Here is a 23,366-nt window from a genome sequence, read left to right as displayed (position 1 = left end):
ACCTACGCAAGCAGCGCAAGACTCGGCACCATTCTGTGCAAAGGACTGTCGGCGTGGAAAGGATTATCGGTTATGCTTGCCGGTAGGTATGCGAGATCGAATCCACCTATTCTACAAAAAAAAGGAGTGCCTTGCCATCATCTGGGCAGCGTCAAAGTTTTGCCCCTACCTCTACGGCAGGCCTTTAAAAGTTGTGAGCGAACACTTCACCTTGTGTTGGCTAGCCAACTTGAAAGATACTACGGGTCACTTCGCAAAGCAGAGCCTGAGACTTCGAGAATTCGACATTACCGTCACTTACAAGTCTGGCAGAAAAAACTCTGACGCTGACTGCTTGTCTTGTGCACCCGTCGAACCAACAACGCCCGATGGCCTGGTTAAGAACAGCTTCTTAGGAAGAATAGCTGCCGAATACTTCGCCGAGCAACAACGAGCTGACCCGGAACTCAGAAGCTTTGTGGAATACCTCGAGGGTAACAAACAGCATGACTGCTTCAAATGTTTTCAACAGGAGACTGGTGTCATTCTTCATGCAAAATGGAGTTTTTCCGAAGGAGTTCTCACCCCTTCCAGCCGACCGCCTCCTATTGGTTTCTTCAGCAGTGAGACCATAGGTGCTTGAGGCCTTACACGACGACCCGACGGCGAGACACCTTGGTGTTTCCCGCAAGCTCACGAGAATACGAGAAAGATACTACTGACCATGCCTTACCGCCGACGTCACTCGTTACGTGATGACATACCGGTACTGCCAGCGGCGCAAAACACCACCGACAGTGCCAGAAGGTTTTCTTCAGCGGAATATATTAGCTCAACGACCGTTCAAACAAATCGCGATGGACCTACTTGGGCCATTTTTGACGTTGAATTTGGTAAAAATATGGATCGTCGTAGCTACCGACTACCTTACCAGCTACGCCAAAACAGAAGCCCTGCCCAAAGGTACTGCATCTGTGGTAGGCAATTTTTTTGTCGAAAAGATCGTCCCGCGTTACGACGCTCCGGAGGTTGTCATCACCGACCGAGGTATGGCATTTACTGCTGAGCTAGCTCAAGCGATTTTAGCATACAGCCAAACAAGCCACCACCCTACGAAGCGTACCACTTGTTGAGAAGGCGCTTGTTGAGACCGATGGCCTCAACAAGCGCCTGAACAAGCGCCTGAACAAGACCATTGCCGACATGCTGGCCATGTACGTCAACATTGAACACAAAACGTGGTGTGCGATTTTTCTGTACGTGACGTTCGCATACAACGACATACAAGAAACGACGCAGATGACGCCGTACAACTTGGACAATGGAAAGACCCCAGCAACGGCGCTCAACGGCACTTCAACCAACGCCACCGACGAAGAAAACATCGATGTTAGCGAGTACCTTCAGCGCGCCGAAGGGCCCCAACAACTTGTCCACTTCCCTATTAAGAACGAACAGACGACAGATTGCCGCCGTCACAATCTTCGACGTTACTTCGCGGAATACGAGCCCGGTGAACATTAGTGGGTATGGGCGCCGATAAGCTGACGTGGACTCAGTGAGAATTTTCTGGGACGGTATTTTGGATCATACAGGATAACTCGACGTCTTTGCCAACTGGATTACGAGGTTGCCCGTGACAGCATCGCGAACTCTCAATGACGGTAATCGCGACCTGAAGTCGTCCAAGTCGCACGCCTGAAGCCGTTTTGTACAGGCCAAAAATCTGAAACAGTACATTTTGTTATTGTTGTTGCTGTTGTTATTGCTCTATCGCGATTTATTGCTTGCTCTTTCTTGCATTAGATTTTCGTACTTTGATCTTTGGTAAAGCATCGAGATGATGCCTTTTTTAGAGAGGGTCAGTGCCACATTCTTTTCCCCCCGTTTTGTTATCGCCTCGTTACACTATGTTCGGCGCAAACCGCACCTACGGTGATTAATTGATATGTGAGGTTTCACATCCCAAAACCACCGTATGATTAAGACAAACGCTGTAGTGGAGGGCTCCGGAAATTTCCACAACCTGGGGTTCTTTAACGTGCACCCAAATCTGAGCACACGGGCCTACAGCATTTCCGCTTCCATCGGAAAGCAGCCGCCGCATCCGCGCTTTGATCCAGCGACCTGCGGGTCAGCAGCCGAGTACCTTAGCCACTAGACCACCGCGGTGGGGTCCGCACCTACGGTTTTCAAGAAGCTTCGCGGCTCTAGGCGATCGTTTTGTTGAGGTTACGCCCACTTCGTAAACCTTTAAAATTATTCTGGAACCTACGTCGCCGCGAGCGATAACACTAGAATGTTCGATGGCAAGTGTAAAAATGCTGAAACGCTTCGCCGCTTGTCAGTTAATCGACGACTGACGCTCTGTTCGCCGCTATCTGTACCAGTGTCCTACTTACCTTTTGCGTAGCCACAATATCGGTTTTTCATCGGTTTCACAATAACAGTTCCTTCTTCGACTTCGAGTCTAATCCCTTCGTTCTGGTCATGACCCCATGACAATATCATGCCCGGCTAGCTAAGTCGGTAGAGCATCAGACTTCAACTTAGGGCCGTGGGCTGGGGTCCAATGTGGGGTGCGATGTGAAGGCTTAGGATGTCAGTGAGCCTAAGTTCGCAAGACAAGAGCCAGCAACGCTGGGAAAGCACCTCCAAGTCACGACCCAAGAGAATCACAACCAACCTTCGGAACCGGCACAAGAATGCGCCAGCACACACAGGAGGGCCAAATAGCCGGAACGAGCAATCCCCGCAGAATGGCGATTAATGGAACATACTGCGTAAAACATAACGGCAAGAAAGCCGATGCGCAACGTAAAAACAGGAAAGCGAACTCAGAAGTAACTGGCCGTAGAATATGAGCCAGTCACTCGCCTTGTCGGATGCCCCAAACCAGCTGGGCCTCTGCTCTGTAGCACACACGGACAAAAAAAAAAACTATAGCGCCTAGCGTGACCGATACGACACGGTATTCTATCTCTGCCATGCCACTGAAAAATCCAAGTGCTCGTTTCGCCTACCTCTTCATCGGGCAGCACTTTTTTACCTTCTGTGGCCTCTTCGGACACTGACGCTCGTTCTGTGCATGGGCAATGCATGTGTGTTCTCTTCGCCCTGCTTCCACCGTGTGTGCTGCAGATAAGGGTCTATCGGGCTGACATAGTATATCTCCCCGACCATTTTATGATAATGTATCACATGACAATAGTGCAACTGTCTTTACGTGTACGCCATTCAATGAACAAACTCTTGCCTTGGTCCTCGAGGCTTAGTGGAAGTTGTATGTGGTGGAATTTACTCAACTTTGTCACACATACGCGCTTATGCTCATAGTTTTTCAATAAGCCTGGACCAATTACCCTGGACCTGGTTCTAATAAAGTTCTCTGAGCTAAATCAACTGACGTACTTGTGTTCTTTTTGTGACATGCGTAGAACGCTTTTATTATGCTCAGCGATATTAGAGTAAGTTTGCTTGCGTTGTAGACTCAGTTTGTTGAAAGAGACTTAATTTGTAAGAGCAATGTGTGGGTATGATTGCGCCACTTCACGCGTGAGGATGATTATGCATGCGCTACTGATGGACGCAAAAGTTTTTTTTTGAAAATATAGGTTACGACAATCACAACACGGTATCTCCTCAGCATTATACACAATTTAGTGAGATTCTTTGGGAGTTACAATAAAAAAATGTTGTAGCCTCTTTAATGGCCCTTCATGTTTTTTTTTCTTCATCCCTGTTTTATTGTAGGTAAGCTGTTGCAATTTATCGATATTCGTACCGGGCGCAACAGATGAACTTGACAGCAAAGAAGACGATGTTTGAGCTCTCGTAGAGATTAGGCTCATCAGCAATCAAAAGCTATTATTAATTCGGACTTTTTGTCTGTATGTACACATCTAACGTCCGCAAAGCAGTCTCCTCTTCTCAGGATATTTTGGTCTCTCGTACCGCGTAGCCTATCAGAAGTTCGGTTTGTTTGGGTCCCCGGGCATGCTAGAATTGTACTAAATGAAATTGTTGATTTGCTCACTTCGGCATCTTCAAATTTCCCGGTGGCGCCAGTAGCCCCACAATTTCCTTTTATTACTGCCGAACGATTCAAACGCCTGTTATTCTTAAAAATCAACGAAACATCTCTCCTACAATCTGAAGAATTTCGGTGCTTGCAATTCACATGGAACACCGCAAAATGCCTTTTCCGTCAATGTGAGGTGACGCTCACAAGCTTTCGCTGCAGAGTTCCTCGGTTAAATTTTTCTTTCAACAAATCAGGATTTTCACTAACTAACCTATATGCAGTTTGCAATGAACCAGAAACAATAGATAACTTTCTTCTCATATGCCGCCGCTTCGCCTCACTGCGACTAATAATTCATGAAAGACCGATTAGTATGCTCAGATTGCCAGTCAATGCATCCACCCTATTATCGTTTGGAGCCAGTCAGTTGGGTGTGGGCCACAGCGCTATTCTGTCAGCGCTACATAAATTCATTCAGGCAACCGGAAGGATACGCTGCTAGTGGTACTGTCAGATATATCCAATTCTTTGTCCCCCTTCCTCATTCTTGTTAATTTGTTTTATATATTCTCGTTTATCGCATTCTTCTGCACTTTTTCACGTTTTTTTAAAGTAACATAATTATTGTTCCTATCTAATTTCTCTTTCTTTTTTTAGCAAGCGTTGTAAAAAAACTATCAAATATGAGGTACAGTGTGGCAAATCCCCCATGTGGGTATGAGCCAAGATATTCTAGGCGACAAAACAAGACAAGACAAGATTAGGCTGTATCTTGTATGCCTGTCTGGTTATCTTTAGTAAATATACTATTCAGGCACTTTTTCCGCGTAACATTTTGGTGGAGGTGCGGTTCTTTTCAGAATCAACATCCACGACAATTCTGCGCAGTGGATGTTCCTTGCGTGCGTCTGCGATGCCTGATCACGACGAGAACGAGGAATCGTCAGAAACTTCACTAATTGTGCCTCGTCCCACCACACAGCGTCCGAGAGCGTTGCGTCTAGCCGTCACGAACTACACTGTCGTTCTGACCCAACCACATGACTCAGGCATCTTTTTTCGGCAACGACAACAAGGATGTTGAAAATGTTTTCAGCTATACAAACGGGTTATTGCACTATAAACTGGGACCCGACTCTCATGTTTGCCATGTTATATTTTACCTTGAAGGCATGGCCAATGTTTGGTTTTCCAACCACGAGGAAGAGGTCACCAGTTGGGACATTTGAAAACGCAAACTCATCGATCTCTTCGGCAAGCCTGTTGGGCGTCGTCGTTCAGCGCGGAAAAAACTCGCGTGGCGACTGCAATCCTTCACCGAGTCATACGTGAGATACATTCAGGATTTGCTCGCCCTCTGCCGCACAGTTGACGACTAGGTGCTGGAATTCGAAATGTTCGCGCACATACTTGAAGTGATTGCGGATGATGCTTTGAATCATCTCGTGTTCCGCAACTTTCCGACGGTAGACGACGTCATCAGTGAATGCCGACGCTTTGATAATGTAAAAAATCGTCGTATTAATTCCCTAGTTTGGCATCTTCCCAACACAGCTGCCACATCTACCAGCGAAGAAGCCCGTGTTCAACCTGCCACTGCAGCTTCCGACAATATGTTGTGCATTGTTTGCCGTGAAATCGAAGCCGCCTCTCCTCTTACTGATCATGCCAGTGCCGCTGACATTTCTCATGTAACGATTTCTTTAATTCAGACCGTTGTGCGCCAAGAACTGGCCAACGCCCGAGTACAGACGCTCTGAGCAGTTAACAAAACCGACCAGTGTACTTAATATGTCCCGCGGCGGGAACAACTGTCCCCGTTAAAATAATACGGCTGAAGTGCGAACCTCCGATGACAGACTGATCTTTTGCTGCGGACGAGTGGGTCACAATTCACGTCATTGCCGTAATTCCTGAAATTTGCAGCCTTGGCCACAATACGCCAACACCCGGCTCCCACGTAATGGTTTCCGCATGCAAATGCACGTTGACCATGACAACGCTCTACTACCCATGCCCACTTGACCAAACCACTTGCGGTTGCCATCCGGACTCCTGTTCCACTCACCTACCCTTTGTCGCTCTCCCAGACCTCCTACCACCACCAGTCCTCGGAAAATTAAAGGGTGCTGCTCCTAGAGTTGAGCCTTCTTTGGCGACCCGGCCCTAAATTCCTCTGCACATGCTACCCGGTCACAAGAATTAGATCAGCACAAATGTAGATGGCACACCTGCAACAGCACTTATTGGCACCGTCGCTCACACGTCAGTAATGAACTCCAGCCTTCGTGCTCGGCTAAAAAGTGCTCACTCCTGCTTCTATCACTATAGTCCGAGTAGCCGATGGAGCAACAGCAGCTGTCACTGGTATATGTGCAGCCTGCGTCACTTTGGCTGGATGTCATACTTCTGTTCTGTTTTACGTCCTGGACCACTGCCCACATGAAATCATTCCGGGAGAACATTTTCTCTCGGAGCATTCCGTCTTAATTGATTGTTCTGCTGGTGCTGTTCAACTCGCTCTGCCATATGCCGTTAACCCTCCTGCTTCTGCGCCGCCAAAGCTATGCTCCGTCAACTACATTTGCCTATTCCATCGAGCTGTCACGTATATATACGTCTCTTTCTATCTGCCTGTGGCGGACAGAGATATGTCGTGTCACCTAACCCTACTGTCCCCTATTCGCTCAGTGTAACGTTCCCGCACACGATTATGACTATGAAGGACAACGTGGCACGTCTCCCTATTCTGAACTTTGTTCTTTGATAACAAGTACTGCCCCAAGAGATATGCCTTGCAACCCTTTCCCAGGCCAGCGACTACCATATTTCCACTTTAACAGAGGATGCACCGTCACCTGCCAGTCTTGAGTCGGGCACTCCACCAGATAGCATAACAAAAGTGATAGCCTCTGATCTCTCGACCGAGCACGGGAACGCGCTTCGCGGCCTCCTTGTATCGTATCAAGACGTCTTTGATCTCCGCGACCAGCCACTAAGCCAAACGACCGTCGTAAACTTTGAGATTAAAGGGCCACTCACCAAATTTCCAAAATACAAAAAAGCGCAATAGACTGTTCTGATATGTTTTGTCCGTTTTGGCGCACTACTGTAGCGTCCGACGTTCCCGTGACGTCCACAGCGTACATGCTCTCGATTGACTGATATACGTGAAATATAACATGTGATTTGTCTCCTACACTGCTTTGCCATGCAGCTGCTCATCCGTTATTATTTGTTTCATGCAAACATTGTGCGCAATCAATAAATCAAACTTCAGTTTTTGCGTTTTTAACTGCGCAAGCGGCCATAACAGCGTGCAGCGGAGAAGCGGAAAATCCTGATAAGCTCTAGCGCTCAGTGCTGTTATTGTTCACGGGCATCGAAGAACTAAGGGGTGAGGAGGATATATCGTGTGTATGAAGGAGAGGAGAAATTCACCCCAACATCTTCAAACGTGGGATGGTGAGTGGCCGATTAACAGCAGCGATGCATATCCGGTACATGGGCGGCCCTATCGGATATCGTTCACCGAATGTCACGTAATCCAAAAAGATTAATTGATTGATTGATTTGTGAGGTTTAACGTTCCAAAACCACCATTTGATTATGAGAAACGTTGTAGTGGAGGGCTCCGGAAATTTTGACCACCTGGGGTTCTTTAACCTGCACCCAAATCTGAGTACACGGGCCTACAACATTTCCGCCTCCAACGGAAATGCAGCCGCCGCAGCCGGGATTTGAACCCGCGCCCTGCGGGTCAGCAGCCGAGTACCTTAGCCACTAGACCACCGCGGCGGGGCGCGTAATCCAAAAAAAAGAAACTGAAAAATGCTTGCTCGGAACATCAGTGAGCCTTCTTCGAGCCCTTGGGCTTCGCCTGTCGTCCTCGTCAAAAAGAAGGATAACAGCTCGCATTTCTGTGTCGACAACCGGAATCTTACAAAGTAACGAAAAAACACGTGTATTCCCTGCCACGAATACATGATGCCCTTGATTGTCTTAGGAGAGAAAATTATTTTTATTCCATTTATCTTCGTTGCGGCTACCGGCAGATAGCAGTTGATGACATGAACCGTGAAAATACAGCGTTTACAACTCCCGACGAACTCTATCAGTTTAAAGTAATGCAATTCAGGTTTTGCGATGTCCCAGGTACATTCGAACGAATCATGAATGCTCTCCTTCATGATTTTGTATGATCAATTTGTGTGTGCTACATTTATGACATAATTTTTTTCTCGCCGACTTTCGCGACCCACCTCTAGCGCCTCTCGACTATTTTTTTTTTGTCATCTGCAGGCAGGGCTTCAGATAACCTTGTAAAAATATCACTTCTGTCTCCGCCAACTCAATGTTCTCGGTCACCTTGTTTATTCTTCTGGTGTTCACCCTGACCTTGAAAAAAATTGTGCAGTGAAATATTTCTCTCTGCCGACCTTCGCGAACGACCTTCGAAGTTTTCTGGCCTCTGCTCTCAATTTCACACATTTGTGCGGAATTTTGCTGACGTCGCATGCCCACTCACGGAACTACTAAAGAAAGAAGTTTGGTCCTAAATCATAACGCAATTTTCATTAGGAGTAAAGACTTACCGGACTATCGCTAAGAGGGCTAGGTAAACGGACTCGGCCTCGACCTCGCTGAAAAGGAAAAGAAAATTCATGCGCAGGACCCGCGAAATTTGTCTACAAAGGACAAGACGGTATGCGCAGTAAATATTACCACAAATTTACCACAGCAACTTTTCTATAGCGCAGCTGTTGAAATCGACTGTCAGTAACTTCATGTCCAAAAAAAAAGATAAACACAAACGGGTAGGCGCTACAAGAGTATGGAAATCCTACCGCCACAAACAGCAGGTGCGAACGTTGACAAAAAAAAACTTTGCTCGGCCAAGAGGACCTCATTACACACTTTAGTGACACAGACCAAAATGATGACAAGAAGGAAATAGAAAAAGAAATTACAAGAATTAAAAGGTATAACGATTAAAAAAAACTGAACGATTTCAAAAAACACATGAATTAGAAGTAAGAAGAGACAGGCAATAACAAAAAACTAATAAAAATGAAAAATGCAGAAATTGGTAGAAAAGCAGATAGAAAGCAGCTGGTACAAAAACAGATAAGAGAAAAAATGGCGGATCTCACGTACAGTGCGAATCGATAATATGCGAGGTGCAAATGAGGAAAGTGGATATGTGAGTTTAAAATCAGCACAGCGTTTGAGACGGACGTAAAATATCCCATGCATACTTTCTATGTAATGATTATCATGTTTCGGCATGCCATTTACCTTTTTCGTCTGAAAATGTCACGTGTTAACAAATTTGGTACGTGTAAAGATAGCGAGGCGGCTGCCAGCGTTCTGTGAGCGTAGCATGCAGTAATGTCTTACATGACCCGCATATCATGATTACTATGTTTAGACGTGTCATCTACCTTAGTCGTCCATTCACATCACGTACCACCAAATTTGGTATATGTAACAAAAACGGAACGATTTAGAGGGCACCATAAGCGTGCCGTGCAATCATGACTTACATGACATGCATGTCACGAGTTCAACGTTAGGGTCTGTCCCTTATGTTCGCCATTCGGCGCCGTGTCCTCACTGAACATCATGACGCGCCCACAGCCAGACATCTTGGCGTATCTCACACATACGAGCACGTAAGGCACCGTTTCTTCTGGCCAGACCTTACCTGCTCTATACGCCGATACGGCACCTCGCGTGAGTTGCGTCTACGTCGTAAAACCTCATCGCCACTACTCGTTGGCCATCTTCAAATAATCGACTTACCTACGGAACCATTTTACCCAGTTGCGTTGAACCTGCTTGGTCCTCTTTCTACATCAATATGGCAAAACAAATGGATAGCCGTGACTACAGATTATGCACATGCTATGATACTACGCGAGTTCTACCGACAAGCTGAGCAACCGATGTCGCTGACTCCTTGTTACGGAATTTTCAATTAATGCAGGGCGCCACAAAACAACTTCTCACAGGCCTGGGCCATACATTCTATCTCAACACATCGTCTACATCCTACGTTCCTATTCCACGCAACACACACTGATATATTTGTGAATTCACTTAGCCCCACAGGTTACCATCCCCATACCAATGAACTGTCGGAATCCTTTAACCATGCTCTCACGATAATTCTCGCTATACATACGTGTCACCCGACCACGGAGACTGAGATCTTGACCTTTGCTATGCTATTTTAGCGTACAATTAATCACTTCACGGCACAGCGGGCTTTTTGTCATTTTACCTAATGTACAGAAGAGGGTCGACGTTACCGCTGGACACAGTCATCTTAGCTCATATCTTGTTCAGCAACGAGTATGCTCATGACGCTATCATACGAGCCAATCATGGCCATCAGCTCGTCCCCACTCGGCTAATGGCGTCGCAGACGAAAAAAAGGAGTCGGTGGTTCGCTTCTGGGTTCGTTTTTGTTAACCTGGTCTCCTTAATGTCGGGTTCGCCTATCAAAAGATCTTTCCATCTCGTTACACGGGACCTTATTGCGTATTGTGTCAACTTACACCTGTAGCCAATGAGATAAGCATGTGTGCCCATCATCATTTGCTGTACAGTCCAGTGGTGTTGTTAACGTCTCGCGGCTCAAGCCCTACAAGAGTGCATCTTATAGCAACCTTTGAAGCTCTGGGATGGTGCCTCTGCCCCTGGGGTCATGCTGCGTACAAGTGGCATTAAAAAGAAGAGGACAAAGACGATGAACTGGTGCGACCTAATCTCTATCGCTGGCGCTGCTCGCTTAAGCAGCTGTATACATGTATATCTCTGTCAACTCTTCCGAGTCAGTTTCCATCTCGTAACAATAATTAGGGGCGGAAGAATTCACTTAGCGCTTCCTACTTTTTGTTTTTCAAGCATACTTACACTTCTCCTTGAGCACGAAGTGTTTCCCACCAGGCTTTCCAGCCATATTATGGTGAAGTAAAATGCAAGGAAGCGAACGTTAGAGCTCATATTTAGCTAAAAATAATCTATTGAGAGGTATTTATAAGAATCTTGTTGCGAAACTCCCCATGGAACGCACGCGAGAGCACGCCAGCTTAGGCCGACATCTGTGCTTTCTAATAAAATATATATATGTCGCACTGTGCTGATTGATGCAAAAGAATCACCTCTGTGATCTTAATGAGAATCGCTCGAGACATAAAACGTGATAGTAGACGTTTCCTGAGCAGTTATTTTATTCTTATTGTGCTTTCAGCAATAAACTTGATCAATGTAGCCGCGCACATATCCGCAACATCAGGAAGTTGGCGCATATCTTCGAAATATTTACGTTTTAAAGACTGTATTGCCTCGTAAGCAGAAATGCATTGAATGTAGCCTAATTCAGTAGATCAATATTTCAACAGAAGTTTTTGTGGGTAATGCTTGCTCAGTCAGCTTGTTTTCTCACCTACTTGAGGGTACTTTGATGAAGCCCATACGGTCATACGTTCTGGATGTGATTGCTCAGCGAAACGGAAATATTAATAAAAAGAAAAAACTGGAAAATCTATAAACGCACACATTTCTGACTTGGTGGTTTACTATAGAGTCGGGCAGTCAAATATTGTGTGCAACAGAATAAAAATTTTCATTTAAAAGCACCCGTAATACACTAAGATACATCGAGGTCTAAAGTAGAGTTAGCCCGACATTGAAAGAAAAAGATAGTGTACAATAGGTCACATGAACAACACTAAGTTTTTCAGACAACATATATTTGATGTCTCTATCAAAAGACATTCGCTTGCCGAATGCACTTCGTCATTTTTTGCATGTCGCACACTTGCTATGTTGTGTCACTGACGCTGCTTGTGATGTTGGCATAAATAAATGGGAAGTGCAATGCGAATGGTCATTTGAAGATAACAGCGGCTAAATAGGGACCAAATAATTAAAGAAACAATAAATAGTGGCGGTGATTCAGCCTATACAAATAGATCACCCAAGAAAAAATATCAGAATACTGCCAGTAAACATGAGAAAAAAACAAATAAATAATCGCAAAAACACGAGAAAAAGAGAAAGTATTGATGATACCTATCTCGAGAAATCTTTGTAACAAGATAATGAAACGTGGCTTCACAAAGGGACTCGAGACTTCATTGTGCGCAGTTTTGCCAGGAGAGTGAAGGATTTAACGCTTCAGCACCGGATTCGAATATCATGCAAAGATCGGCAAGCAGCTCTAAACTTGCAGTGGTCACCTCAAATAGAAATCAGAGACAAATTGAGCTTACAGAGCGAGATCGCGGGCCAGCGATTGTCGCGTCTCGATAATAATGTGCGCTGCTCAAACACAAAGAGAGACGTACAATATTAACGCACAATTATACACAGAATTCCAAACAGTGGCAATTCTTACTTCGTCGTGTGTAAACAGCATGATCGTTTCGTAAATGCGGCTGCTTCTGTAAGCGAACTGATTTTGGTGGTGTTTTTCAGTATTATCCCCTATATTCTCAACGCTGTTCTCCGCCGTAGACGTGTCAAAGGGGCTCGTAAAGTGTCGGTATGGTCTGAACTGTATTCAGCCTAGCGGATGGTTCTCGGCCACGCTTTGGTGAGTGGGTGAGCTCTGGACCTTTTTGCACTCGACAAATGCGCCAGCTCTCTGTGGAAAATTGACAGGAGACCACAGAAAATTTCCGTAACGCCGCACAGAGACTTCACAACAACACATATGATTAGCTACATGTCCCTTCTAAGGACGTCGCTTTCAGCCTAGCGGATGGTTCTCGGCCACGCTTTGGTGAGTGGGTGAGCTCTGGACCTTTTTGCACTCGACAAATGCGCCAGCTCTCTGTGGAAAATTGACAGGAGACCACAGAAAATTTCCGTAACGCCGCACAGAGACTTCACAACAACACATATGATTAGCTACATGTCCCTTCTAAGGACGTCGCTTTCAATGAAGTGCCTTTCACGCGCAATCGAACGCGGGAAAACAGTCGTTAAAGCACAAGTTTCTTGTCGCGGCATACCACGTTTTCACTTTTCTTACCGTTCGTCACATCTAGGCACTTTTTTCGTAATTTTTCCAACGACTGCATGGACATCCAGCTACGAAGCAGGTACTTGGCATCGTTTCCAATCTTAAATTGTAGTACAGTAAACAAAATACCAGACATCGGTAAGAAGTGTCCAGTGACATTCAACGGTATTTAGCAGGCACACCGGCAGCGATCTGATGCTTACTGCGAGTGCGCAGCGCTGCGTCTTGGCCTCCACTCAGAGAGTACAAAGTTCACAGGAGTTATGGCGGAGCTTGAAGACCAGAAAAAGTATTGAAGGACTCAGCAAAAACTGAACGATGAGAACAGCGACTCACAAATGAAAGAGTTTCATTAGAAGAACACATGAACGTAAAAGCAATAAGAAATATATCCGCTTTGCGCACGATGGAGGGCATACATGGGCCAGAGGGGCTGATGCGATTATGTGTGCTTAAGCCAGGGCGAAAAACTGATCAAAAATCCAAATGCTTCGTCTCGGACATCGCATTTTCAATGGGTGAGGGTGCTCATCTAGTTCTACTGATTACGACATTTTTTCATAGCATAATTCAAGGATAACTAGATGAGTGATAGAAGCAATCCAGATTTACCGATTGGGTGACCCACCCATGGGACGTCATCGAGCCTTCAAATTAGCTGACCTTCTCAAAACGTGTGCCATCAGGAGATATGTTGCGTAACTTTTTGCATCCAATTTTAACACTTCTACGCATGTTGATACGTTTTCTTGTTTTTATGGCTTTTTACATACATACGTTCTTTGGGGAAAAAACAATCGTGAGTCAGCACTCGTCCGTGTTCCTTTTGTTTTCTTGCGTCTTTACTAGTGGTCTGGGCGAAAAACAGTGCCTGCCTGCGAATGTAACTGGGCAGCGAAGAGAGTCTATCTTCAGCACTTTGGAACATAAGGACGTACGATGCTTAGAAGTCAGAATCACTGTATTGTTATGATTCAACACGCCTCTATAAAAAACGGTTATCTCTTCCATACATGGTTCCAACAAAACTCAGAGAACGGGGATGGGACTAGCTTTTACTCCAGAGAAAGTGCTTTATTACTGAAGATTGCTGAACCCACTCACCAGTGCTTTTGTCCGATTCCGCAACGACGTCGTGATTGTTTGTGTACCTTTATCAATTTGTTTTCCTATATCCCACTGTTCAGTTTATTTTTTAATTCATTTAGCTTAGACACGAAGTCGTGGGCACTAATATAGTTGCATCCAACCACGCAGGCATGGCTGCTTCATAATGAGTGGTTGATCTTGGAAAAGTGTTCGAGTGATTTTGAGGTATCATTCTGATTAAGATGCAGTGTCCGTATCTCTAGATCATTGCACACGAAGTTCAGCAGTAGCAGCCGAAAAGCTGAATTGGTAGAATTATGTAATAATTTTTGGAATCATGAATATTGGACGAAATTTGGACGCAGTGTTAAGTCGCCCTGACTCAGAAGCAACATCACTTTGCACCAAATTATGCAGACTCTTCCGGAAACTAGAAATCGTCCCACTAATACCCACAAAAAGTTCTACACCCTACCGCGGTGCTCTAGTGGCTAAGGTACTCGGCTGCTGACCCGAAGAACGCGGGATTGAATCCCGGCTGCGGCGGCTGAATTTTCGTTGGTGGCAAAAATGCTGACGCATGTGTTCAGATCTCAGTGCACGTTAAAGAACCTTAGGTGTTTGAAATTTTTGGAGCCCTCCCTTGCGGTGTCTCTCATAATATTATGGTGATTTTGGGACGTAAAACAACACATCATAATCAACAAAAGTTCGACACAATAAAGAGTGTAGCGTAGATGACGTCACATAATAATGAACCCACAACCACTTCGTAATTCATTGCAGACTTGCACACTTTCTAATCATGCGCGCTAAGTGGCCCATTCCTTTACCAACATTTTCTCAAACCTAATTTGTAAACTTTCTATCTTCTGTTCACAATTCATTTAATGTTTCCCAAAAAATTTCTATGTTGGCTTTAGCAGGTGCCATGAATATGCCGTAGCGAGTGATTGGTAAAAAATCAAACGGCGACAACAACGCTGGAAGTTTCTTTGTAAATATTTCTTTATAAAACGTTGTCTTTTTGCGAGAAGAGAATTACATGAGAGTTTGAACGCATTATGTGCTCAAGGGAGTATACGCGTTCCTAATTGAGTCACTTGAAATTAGAAAATCCTCATGGAAGAATTTAGACATTGTATATCACTTCGTATTTCATGACAAGTGGTGACAGTCAAGTCAAGACAGCAGCATCTAAGTAGATCCGCTAATAAAAACAACGAAATTTCTATGGGACAGTTTTTATCAAATGATAAACCCCACATTTTTTGCTAAAAATGCACAATTGGCCACATCCACCTATTATTAGGAGTTTCAAGGCTTACACAGAGATATGACAATGCAAATTCATCACATTTTCGGCAAAATGTCAACTTATAGCCGCCACATACGCATTACCACTACGTTTAAAAAAGGTTGTATAAAAAACACAATGACGCTTTAGGAGACAATTTATTTCGGGCAATATTGCCTGCATGTTATTTATTTTATTATGTTATGCTTCTTGTAATCATCTGCTCACCTCAATACAGTAGTTCGTAGATGGCTAGTGACATTGGTGAACATTTTCATTTATTTCTATATACAGTAGTAGCAAGATCTATAGCACTTAGTCTACTTCTTGTAGGTTCGATGTTTTTTAATTCTGTACCATTTGGTTCTAAACCTGGCGATTCTACATTTACTTATTTTATGAAGTATGATGTAATCCTATTATACTTCATTTATGCACGATAGACTGACGGGAGCTAATCATTTGCGCCTCAGTTCCACATGACAGTGTTATGAAAAGCAAGTACTACGCCTGGTATATCTTATATTGTGTACGTCATCGCTATCGTCAGCAGTTGTAACAACCATTCCCGGCGTGGTAATGATGATCAAACATGATTTATCACCGCACATTCTCACAATAGCTTGCTTAAAAGCAAAGAATGCTGCTCGACCTGCTGTAGGCATTCTCCCGCAGCTGGAGTATGAAATCACAGACTGAGTATGGCAACTACAATCTTCCCTAGTGCTTGAGGACCAATTCTTTTGACAGTTGTTCAAATCCTATTGATTGCAGAGCCGTACTTTCTTATCAAGTCGTGCTCAAGAAGTATTCCGAAACAGCAACATTGGATATATATAGTGGAAAATAAGTATACGCTTCTGAAAAAGTGTTCATTGTTGCGTTTTGATCAGAGACCTATCCTTATCACACATTTAAGGAAGCTATTTTGAGAATGTGCAGTGGTGAAGCAAGTTTGATCATTATTGGCACACCAAGAAATGGCTGCCTGATCTTCTAAGGGTCTGATGAAGATCAGTATGAAATCGAAACGTCACCAATAAACATATATATTACAATACTTGCGTTTTTCTCGAGCCATATACGTGGTAAAAATTTTTCAGATAGAAATTATGTCATTGTCAGAAAGACGTCTTATTCACGTGGCAATATTCAAACGCACACAGTTTTATTACATACCGCTAAAAAAATGAGTGAATGTGTTATTTGTGTGAGATTCACAGATTCATGTAAATGTGTGGGATACTATTTATCTTACATGATTCTACAAGTTAGCTTCACTACTTGCTTTAAAAACTCAAATGTTAGGCCCGAAGTGCATAAAGATTGTTTTTTTTTCATGTATTTGTTTGTGTTGAGCGAGGAAAATACTTTTCACGTTGGTCCTGGACCGCGGCACGTCGATTGATGGCCAAACATGGAGGTGCCTCGTGCAAAGAGATTTTCTGGAGCAATATAGAGCACAATGAAATAAAATGGTCCCAAGTTGTCCTTTCGGGAAGACTGCAGAAATATGCGTGCCGAGCTCAAAGCCATTTGAAGAAACAGGTGGTGTGTGACGTCCCTTTGAAATTAGCGTCTCCAAATATAGACTCCATGACTGAAAGGGGTAATATAAGAAGTTGAATACCATAGAGCACTGCATTCATTTTTATCAACTCGACAGCGTTCAAGCGCTCGTTTTGCCAAATTTCCGGCGTTGGTGTCCGTTATGTTGGTTGTGCGCGAAAAATCATCATGTTGTGCATCACCAAAAAATTGATTATGATGAAAAATTTAAATAAAATATTGTTCTTTGGCGGAGTGGGGATTGAACCCGTGTCATTTGAATGAAAAACGGGTAATACGTGTCTGCTCTTAAATAGAGTGAAAATAAATTATGATTAGAATTGATGTGAAAGTAACCTTCATGCTTTAGGAACACAGGCGTTTTGTATACATGCTTCCCAATTGAACATGAAATGATGCAGTAATAATGCGTGGTACAGGCATACACTTTCATTGGGTGAGAGTACACGTGAAGGTTATAATGATATCCTGGTTCAAAGAGGGTCGCTCACTACAAAACGCAGCCCCACCACGGTGGTCTAGTGGCTAAGGTACTCGGCTGCTGACCCGCAGGTCGCGTGATCAAATCCCGGCTGTGGCGGCTGCATTTTCGATGGAGGCGGAAATGTTGTAGGCCCATGTACTCAGATTTGGGTGCACGTTAAAGAACCCCAGGTGGTTGAAATTTTCGGAGCCCTCCACTACGTAGTCTCTCATAATCATATGGTGGTTTTGGGCCGTTAAACCCCACAAATCAATCAATCAATCAATCCCTACAAAACGCAATAAATTTTATGCATCGATTCCCTCGAGGCCACGTAGTAAATGCACAACAGGTTCGAAAAAATTTCATGCACTTAGTGTTTGAAGCACGCTCTAGGGACAGCATATTGCCATCGCGTACAGTTTTGAAGGATTAGGCTTAAGGGTGCCCCAGTTTTTACCATATGTTTGGTCGGTGGTTTATTTTCTTTCATAACTTTCCGTATGCTCAATTAGCTATTGTTTAACATAATTAATTAAAATTGGGATGATGTAACACTTACAAATATTTGTACAGGCTAGCTGAACATTGGCTACAGAAACGCCACATTACTCCCTTTTATGACATCTACTCATACGCAATTGAAAAAACATACTACGCATACGTCTTGAAGCTCGTCTGTTGCACTCAAAGCTTGAAAATTGTCCTTTGAAATTGTATCAGGATACAATAGAAGACACTCGGGCAAGAAGTATTGGTGATGCATATACAAGACACTAGAGTAAGAATTGTATGCGATAGGATACTTGCCAGTTGTATCTTACAGTCTTCGCATACATTCGCAAAATGATACTTATAGATCCCAATATTGCAGTGGCTAACATTTATATACAATAAAATGTCTGTGTGTAAATTTCTAAATTATAGGTTAGTAAATCAAAGTTTTTGTCTTTCTAGGTCAAATTACGTTATCCCTCTTCTGAAAAATGTAATATGGTTTGGTTCAGCTGCTCAACAGGACAGCTCTTTAAAAACTTCGCTGGCAGTGACACTTGCTTGCCATTTCCATAATCATTTGAGTTACTGCAAAGGTTGCAGACCGTCTTGCTAGTTGCCATCTGACCGCCCGAAACTCAATAAGCAGCATTCGCCCGATGGAACCATTACCCGTCTGCTCTTTTATCTTGCCCATATAACACTGTGTATGCAAAAAGGAACCACCATTGTACAGCAGCCTAAAAGCGAGTGCGAGATATTTTGCAAAGGTTATGTTATGCGAAGCATGCAGAAAGAAGGTCACTGTGTTGTAATTCTCTTATTGAGCAAGACGTTATGAAGTAGCACCAGAGATATTTATAGGAGCTTTACTCACAGCCTCCAAACCCACGTATTACATAGCATTGTTAAAAAAATTCGGGACTATAACAGAGGTGATTACGAAGGTATAGATAATGAATGGGAAGCTTTTTACGATTAGGTTTTTCTTCCATCTTTCCCGTACCGATCAGTCAACGAAAACTGGATTATCTTCAGAAACAAAATCATTACTTTGGTTGATAACTATATTCCGCTAATTTCTATCTCAAACGACAATAAAAATCCTTGGTTTAACAAAACCCTTAAGTCTCATAGATCAAGGAAGAAGCGGCTCTACAAAATTGCAAAACGCACTTCGAGCCCTTCAGATTAGGAAAAGTACAAGGGTTCTTTGAAAGAGTACTGGTCTCTTGTAAGCAAAGCGAAATCTAAATATTTTACACACGATTTGCCTTCCATGTTAAATACTAATCCGAAAACATTCTGGCAAGTAATTTCCCCTCACAATGCTACCACATCTGTCAGTATACAAGATGCTAACCATATGCCTCTATCAGCTGTAGATAGCGCTTCAGTGTTGAACTCATTTTTTTCGTCTGTGTTCACGTGTGAAGATCATTCCAGAGTGCCCGAAGTTCCCGAATTTGATTATACATTAATGGAACCTATTGCCGTCAGCACTGAAGGGATTGCGAAGCTTATTGGAAAACTTAAATTATCTTCTTCTTCAGGCATTGATAGCATTAATTCTAAGGTGCTCAAAAACACGTCATGATGCTAAAGTAAAATCCTGTACCACATCTTCACGCAATCTTTATCGACAGGACAACTGCCAGCTGATTGAAAAATAGGTAAAGTAGTTCTCTTATTTAAAAGTGGCAATAGATACTCACCAGAAAACTATCGCCCCATATCACTAACATGCATTTGCTGCAAGATGCTTGAGCATATCATTTCTTCGCACATTTATTGTCATTTGGAAACCAATAACTTCTTTTTTGAGAATCAGCATGAATTTAGGCGAGGTTTTTCTTGCGACACCCAATTACTGGAATTTACCACTGATCTTCACTTCAATATGGATAATAATTTACAATCTGACTGCATTTTACTACATTTTTCTAAAGCAGTTGACCGCGTACCTCATTCCCGTCTGATTTAAAACTTAACAGAACTCCGTTTAGATTCGCTAACCTTATCGTGGATCCGTAACTTTTTGTCTTTTCGAAAGCCGTTCACTCTGGTTAATACCTCTTCCTCCCCAATTTCCGATGTCACCTCTGGAGTGCCTCAGGGTAGCGTCTTGGGGCCACTACTTTTTCTAATCTACATTAATGATCTTCCAACTAATATTTCTTCGTCAATACGGCTTTTTGCTGACGATTGCATTCTATACCGTTCTATAACTAAGACCGATGACCACCTTGCTCTCCAAAAAGACCTTAATCTCATTAACAACTGGTGTGGTGCACGGCAAATGACTTTAAATTTATCAAAATGTAACGTAATATCCTTTTGTAGAAAAAAATTAACTGTTGAATTTGATTACTCCATAAATAATTCCAACGTGTCACGGTCGTCTTCGTATAAGTACCTCGGCGTTCATTTCACTTCTATTCATACTTGAGGGGCACATGTAACCTACATATCTGCAAACGCATCAAGAACACTGGGATACTTACGTCGAAACCTACGAAACGCGCCAAATAACGTCCGCAAACAATCTTACTTAACCTTTGTTCGCCCACAGCTGGAATTTGCATCACCCATATTGTCCCCCCTTCTAAGCCTATCTCATTAACCAGCTAAAAGCTGTGCGAAACAGGGCGGCACGGTTCATTTCACATATTTACAGTCGCCCCTCGAGCGTCACACAAATAAAACATGACCTTTCATTACAGCATCTATACATACGGCGCACAGTTGCCCTCCTGTCTTTGCTTGATAAATATAATCACGCGTCCAGGCCACCACCCTTCCCACTAACGGCACGATTGCGCATGTCTAAACCACTTCACAATCAGCGAAGCATCACACGCATCTTTCGAAAAAAATATCATTCAATTCATCGGCTTTTCCTCGTGCCATAGCACTCTGAAATGACCTATCCGACGTCATTGTCAATTTAACTAATCATGAAAATTTTTGCGAGCAATTAATGATACATCTATCTCAATAGCATTGTATAATCTCCAGAATTCTGTTTTTGTTCTTTGTGCTTTTTTGCGGCTGGGAAATTCTTGTTGTTGCTTGAAGCCCCTCTTTGTCGTTTGTGCAACCACTGTTATTAGTTCCAATGTTATTACTTGCTTTGTATTTTTATTAGTTATTAGTTATTAGTTGCTCTGTAGTTGCTTTGCTTTGTAGTTGCTTTGTATTGTGGCAGAAGTATCACCCACTAGCATTCTTTCCTATCTACCCCCCTTACTCTATGCTCCGTAATGGAGCCTGTAAGGTATTTTTAAATAAATAAAATAAAATAAATAAAGAAAACCAGTGAAGGTCACCCCGAGCGATAGTATTCTCTAGCATGCTACTCCACGCAGGCGAATATGTATTTTATATCCAGCTATTTACAGTTGCGAATAATGTCAATGGCAACATAAATATTACGATCTACAACTCTGCGCCGGTTCCAAAATCACTGACGACGACAGGCTGGTGTTTGCACTTCAACCGGCGGTGCATAAATGGTGCGGGTTTTATCGCATTGGCGTGGGTGCAGTTGAGAGGGGAGGGGGAGCGGGATGGATCAAAAATGCAACATTTGGTGGGCAGATAAAATTTGTCCTTGAATTTTGAAAAAACATTGAAGGCCAAACTACCTTTTCCTAAAAAGGCGAAGCAGTGAATGCGATAGCAAGATGTCACAATGTAACTTAGTAATGCTCGCAGGGAATGATCCTATTATGGCAGGGAATGATCGTGCTCGCACAAACTAGCGTTCTTGCAGTTTTGTAACATCATCCGATCTTACAAAACTGCAAGAACGTTAGAGTGTGCGAATACGCCCATTCCCTGCAAAACAGGATTGTTGTGCAGTTTGCCGTATCAATGGTCAAAGCACAAACCTTTGAGATCACTGCGCGTTGAGGCCTCTTGAATTTCCCTCTTCCAGCCTGCGAAAAAAATGGCAGCATATCGACGGAGTGATTATTAGAGAGTGGGGCGAATCATTCGTCCGCCCATGCATCCGTCTGTGTGACCGTCCATGCGTCTATCCGCTCGTCCGTTCGTGCGTCTGTTCGTGCGTCCGTCTCTGCATTAGTCCATGCAACCGCCCCTGCGTCCGTTCATGCGTCCATCCATGCATCTGTCTGTGTGTCCGTTCGTCCATCTATTCAATACTCCAAGGACCACCATCTCGCATCTTTTCATCATATATTCCCCATATAGAAGCACCACCATCCAGCGGACATTCCAAGGGCGAAACGAGAGGTGGCACACGCACACTTTTTTAGGGCTTGCGCTTCGGGTCTACTTCCCACCTTTAACCACCTCGAGTTCATGGTATATACTAGTTCACTGTATTCACGGCACTGCGGCCCAACGCTCGCTGAGCATTTCTAAAACCAAGGAGGTTACGCCCAGCGAGTATAACGTAGCAACCTTTTCCTGTCAGATAGTGCTCAATGTACATGCCAATGGCTGGTAATGAGAAATGAGAGACAGGAAAATTCGGCTTTTCCTTTCTTAAAAATTGCGCTTCGTGTCTACTTCCCACCTTTAACCACGTCGAGTTCATGGTATATATCAGTTCATTGTATTCGAGGCACTGCGGCTCAACGCTCCCTAAACCTTTCTAAGACTAAGGAGGTTACACCCAGCGAGTATAATGTAGCAACCTTTCTTGTCAGATAGTGTTTTTGTACATGCCAATGGCTGCTAATGGGGATCGCAGCGTGCGCGTTACCTAAAAGCCGAATGCTTCTGTCTGTCATTCTCCCTTAGCAGCCGTGAGCATGCACATTGAGCACTATCTTTATTGTTCAACAACGAACAGTAGAAATCTCTCACCGGCAGCACCTTGAAGGTCAAAATGTTATACTTATTACACACTGAAACGGCTACGAGAGACGAACGGGTGCAGCTGTAAAGAACTTCATCCCTAAAAAGAGCTACGAGATTTGCGCCACCGTACCAACGAGCGCTTGAGCTTGTTCGAAGAAGGTGAGATGTAGGCTTTACGTTCTGAATAAATGCAGACGCTAATAAACGTCTGTCTGAGTTCTCGAGTTTGTGTCAGCTGTTCAGATGGCCACATATTTTATATTTGGTGCTGAAACCCAGCACTCGTGGTTTCTGCAAGTTTGGAATTGACGTTTTCACTATGAGTCGGTCATCCATAACCATGCACTGCAGTTTTATTACCATGCTGGCGTGGTACTCTATTCCGACTTGAAAGCAGTCTGTTCTTCGCGCAGCTCCAATTGTGACTTGCCCATCTTGGTTTCTAAGTTAGTGTTTTCCTCTTGATTTGGTCTGGTGAGTTCACAGGTCCCACTGAATTCTTCAGCAGGCTTTCATCTTAGCTTGTCTGAGTCGCATATGCGTGAGGCATGGCGACCTCTGCAGCCAAGGCACTCAATTC

At 43.8% G+C, this 23,366-nt stretch overlaps 1 protein-coding gene across 1 annotated transcript in view; it reads right to left on the bottom strand.

Annotated features, from left to right (window-relative positions):
- The window catches only part of LOC142765971 (uncharacterized), a 214,937-nt gene extending 203,869 nt beyond the window's left edge, over positions 1-11,068 (bottom strand). Inside the window, exons 1-2 of the mRNA XM_075867779.1 lie at positions 10,925-11,068; positions 8,599-8,646 (exon numbers count right to left, since the gene is read on the bottom strand). Coding sequence (XP_075723894.1) covers positions 8,599-8,646; positions 10,925-11,014 — 138 coding nt within the window. The 5' untranslated portion in view covers positions 11,015-11,068. The remainder of the gene's footprint in view (positions 1-8,598; positions 8,647-10,924) is intronic.
- Between the last annotated feature and the right edge of the window lie 12,298 nt (positions 11,069-23,366).

This window comes from Rhipicephalus microplus, chromosome 6 (assembly GCF_043290135.1).
Source record: "Rhipicephalus microplus isolate Deutch F79 chromosome 6, USDA_Rmic, whole genome shotgun sequence".
NCBI classification, from domain to species: Eukaryota; Metazoa; Arthropoda; class Arachnida; order Ixodida; family Ixodidae; genus Rhipicephalus; species Rhipicephalus microplus.
This window is presented reverse-complemented; position numbering and strand designations above follow the sequence as displayed.